A 3,597-nucleotide genomic window follows, 5' to 3' on the forward strand; every position below is an offset into this window, starting at 1 on the left:
ATCGAACTCATGCGGAAGTGGCTTTAGCTTCTCAGTGCTGTGCTTTAACCCGCTGCGCCACCAGGGAGGGCCACCACTGGCTACTCTTTTAAAAAATAATTTAAACATAAACATTTGGAAAGAAACCAGTGCTTATTTTGGTGATGACTTGTAACTGCCACCTAATTGTTCTGCTTTATATTCTTTTTCAAATTTAAAAGCAAGGCATGTCTGTTTTCTTTCTGTTATATTGCATCATATATGAGGTTAACATACATTGATTATGTTAATTTTAATCCTTTGGGAAATATGAATTTCTAAAATCTGAATGTTGGTTGTCAATTTTGCCTAGGAGAAGAAGTGAGGCTCAACTGCACTGCTTCTCTGAATGAAAATGACTTGATTTACTGGGTCTTTGACAGTCGAACTGCAAAGGAAGAAAGTACCACAAAAATTCAGTATGTATATGTGGCAATACTCACTATGCTATGTAAAGAAGGTATTAGATAATATACACATGATATAAGATCACCAGGCTCTTGAATGACTGATTGGATATTTGGGATAATGTCACAGGTAATTTAACCTATAGCTAAATTATTTTCCTCTCTTACAGGGTTAAAGAAGGGAAATGGCAGGCTTCAACAATATTAGTAATTAAGAATATCAATGAAAACAACCTAAATGCCTCATATAAATGCTCTGTGATCAATGAGGGAAGCACAGATACCAAAACATTCATCTTGTTGAAAAAAGGTGGGAGAAAGTTTTATTTGTAGAAACTTAGACTTTTACCCCTTGATGCTCATTACTTCCTCATTTTATAAACTAAGAACCAGACTCCTGAGAATTGAAGTAATCTAGAAGGATCATAGGTATTCAGTGGCAGAATTCCTTCTCAGCCTTTGCTGGGACCCCATGGCCCCTCTCTAATAGAATGAAAACACCATGCTTATCCTTTTTCTCTTAGTCATAGGACAATGCTATACAGAAATCAGGAGTCCAGAGCAGGGAGGTAGATGGATCTTAGGGTGGAGATGCCGGCAGGTGAAGGTTGTGGGGAGGAGAGATAGAACATTGTTTGTGCAACCAGAACAACCAAAGTAAACCATGGCTCGGTGTAGGAGGGGCCAGTGTTACTGCATGTAATTGCTGCCTCAGGCACCCTCATCTGGAACCCTGGCACTGGGGTCTTTAAATGTGATCTTTCATTCAATAAAGATTGACCAAGGTCTCCCTTCCTTAAGGGACACCTGGACTTGTCAAGTGGATAGTTGATGGCTCAGACCAGCAGACTCTTTAAGTTTTCAGTGTCCACCGTATGGAACACAGGTCAAAGAGTCTCCCACTTCTATACTTCACCAGAAAAGTATAACCTCGAGTCCCTTGGACTAATAACTGCTCCTAAGTAGCTGAGACTAGGGCTAAAAAGCCATTCTCCTTGTCATTATTCATTCCCTGTCATTACTCATTCCCAACCTGGGCTAATAACTCCATGGCTATTCAGGGGCTGGCTATATTCAAAGTTCACTTATTCAGGAACTCTGGCAGCCTATTTACATCCTAATAACTAACTTTACTAGAAAAATCATTCCTAAAAACGATGTAATCTAAGATGTCAAGCTTGTGTATGTTTATATTCTTTGACCTAGAAATACACCCACCACCATTAGAATCTGCTTCTGAAACCAGTGAAAGTATGAATAAAGTTTTATGTCTGTGTTCATTGTAGCATTATATGTAGCTATGAAAAATGAAATCTAAGGTTGAGATTGGGGTATTATGTTACTATTTTAAAGACCTAGAGAAATATTCATAATTTAATATTAAGCAATGAACAGTGATTATCAAATAAACCCAATTACTAAAAAAATTGGGGGAATAAAAGAAAACCCAGAAGGAAATTATTTGCTCATGTTATCAGTGGCCATAATTACAGTGTGGGGCAGTTTTTAAAACTCATCTTACCCCATATACTACTTAATATTTTCTCAGATTGTTCATAATTAGCACAAACTGAATCTTTTTTTTTTTTTGCCAAAGTACACTTTTAGGGAAAAAAAAAGCCAAAATTTCACACTGTGTGCCAGGCACTATGTTAACTACTTATGTGTAATATCTCAAAATCCCCCTAAATATTAACCTTCTAAGTGAAGCAGCAACTATTCCAAGCTCCACATTATGGATGAAGATACCAAGGTAAGCGCATCTGCGACTTTCCCCAGGGCACAAATCAGTGAAGGAGGAGAGGCCATTTTAGCCAGGGATCGCTCCCGACTCACCTCCAGGCCTCAGCCTGGGAGCTGCTGTTGTATTTGTGCTTCTCTGCATTTCACCCCAGTTATCTTTTCCTCCTAGAGATCTGATGTCTACAGGTATAGCCTATCTTGTGATGCTTTTGGTTCAGATTGCTGAATATCCTTGGGTACATTTCAACCTTGTTAAACTAGAGAGGATCACCATGCCACACTAAAGGCAGGACTGAGGCCACTCAGACACGTGGTGGGTAGATGGCCGGAACAGGTCAAAACTGGAGGTCTCAGTGTGAAGATGGAAGGCATTGATCACATTTCCTAGATTAATGATTCCCACTTTCATTTTCTTTTTCTTGAAGGTGCAGTGGACATCCCAGGGCACGTCTTCACCGGAGGGATGGTCACCGCTATTTTGGCCTCTGTGGTAATCATGTGCCTTGTGATTGTGGGTGTCATTTATAGAGTCGACCTGGCTCTATTTTGTAGACATTGCATGAGAAGAGATGAAACATTAACAGGTAACATGTTGAAGTCCTGGTGTGTCTCATCTTCTGATTTCATTAGACACTCAATAAAGAAATGCTAATAATCTTCACCTTATTTTAATAGTAATATTGACTGAACAGGTGGCAGACATTTTCCGTAGGAAAATATGTTCTGTGTGTATCATCCCTTGTGAATACTATCTGTGCCACATTTTCTCTCACTTATTGATGCCCACTTTTTTTCTATGTGTCTGTGTCCTTCTCAGTGTCCTGTGAGGAGCATGAGCCCTGGGGCTGCACATCTGTGTCTCTATATGGCATTGGTCACACACCTTCTGGGGACCTTTGCAATGTACACACTCAGTGAAGACCATTTAAATTGAACAGAATTAAATATGGTCATTACTTTAACCTGCATGATATATACCTGTGGAACGTTAAACTACAAGTCAAATGTTCTGGGTTCTACTGCCTAAATTGCCATTGTTTTTTTATTAACTCCTATTTCTTTTCTTTTTAAAGTTTTAATGTAGACATTACATTTTTGCTCTTCCATACATGCTCATACTCCACTTACCTCCACCAAACCACCCCTGTCCATACCCCTCTGCCTTCTGCTCTCACCCCTTCCCATAGGCCTTCCTTCTTCCTCCTGTCCCTTCTGGCAACCATTCAGTTATTTCACTGAGTTCAAGAATTATTCTTGATGTATTTTATCTGTGTATATTTTGATTATTTATGTTTCAGACATGAGTGAGACCATCCTGTGTCTGCCTTTCACTTTCTGACTTATTATACTTAATACAGTCACCTTGAGGGTCATCCATTTTGTTCCAAAAGCCACTGTCCCATCTTTTTTTTTTTTTTTTTTTTTTTTT

The 3,597-nt window shown here is 39.1% G+C and overlaps 1 protein-coding gene across 1 annotated transcript in view; it reads left to right on the forward strand.

Annotated features, from left to right (window-relative positions):
* Positions 1-3,597, forward strand: part of IL18R1 (interleukin 18 receptor 1) — a 38,510-nt gene that overhangs the window by 31,786 nt on the left and 3,127 nt on the right. Inside the window, exons 8-10 of the mRNA XM_004686016.2 lie at positions 332-437; positions 596-735; positions 2,594-2,752. Of these exons, the coding sequence (XP_004686073.1) occupies positions 332-437; positions 596-735; positions 2,594-2,752 (405 nt within the window). The remainder of the gene's footprint in view (positions 1-331; positions 438-595; positions 736-2,593; positions 2,753-3,597) is intronic.

This window comes from Condylura cristata, unplaced genomic scaffold (assembly GCF_000260355.1).
Source record: "Condylura cristata isolate star-nosed mole 26May11 unplaced genomic scaffold, ConCri1.0 scaffold00020, whole genome shotgun sequence".
Lineage (NCBI taxonomy): Eukaryota > Metazoa > Chordata > Mammalia > Eulipotyphla > Talpidae > Condylura > Condylura cristata.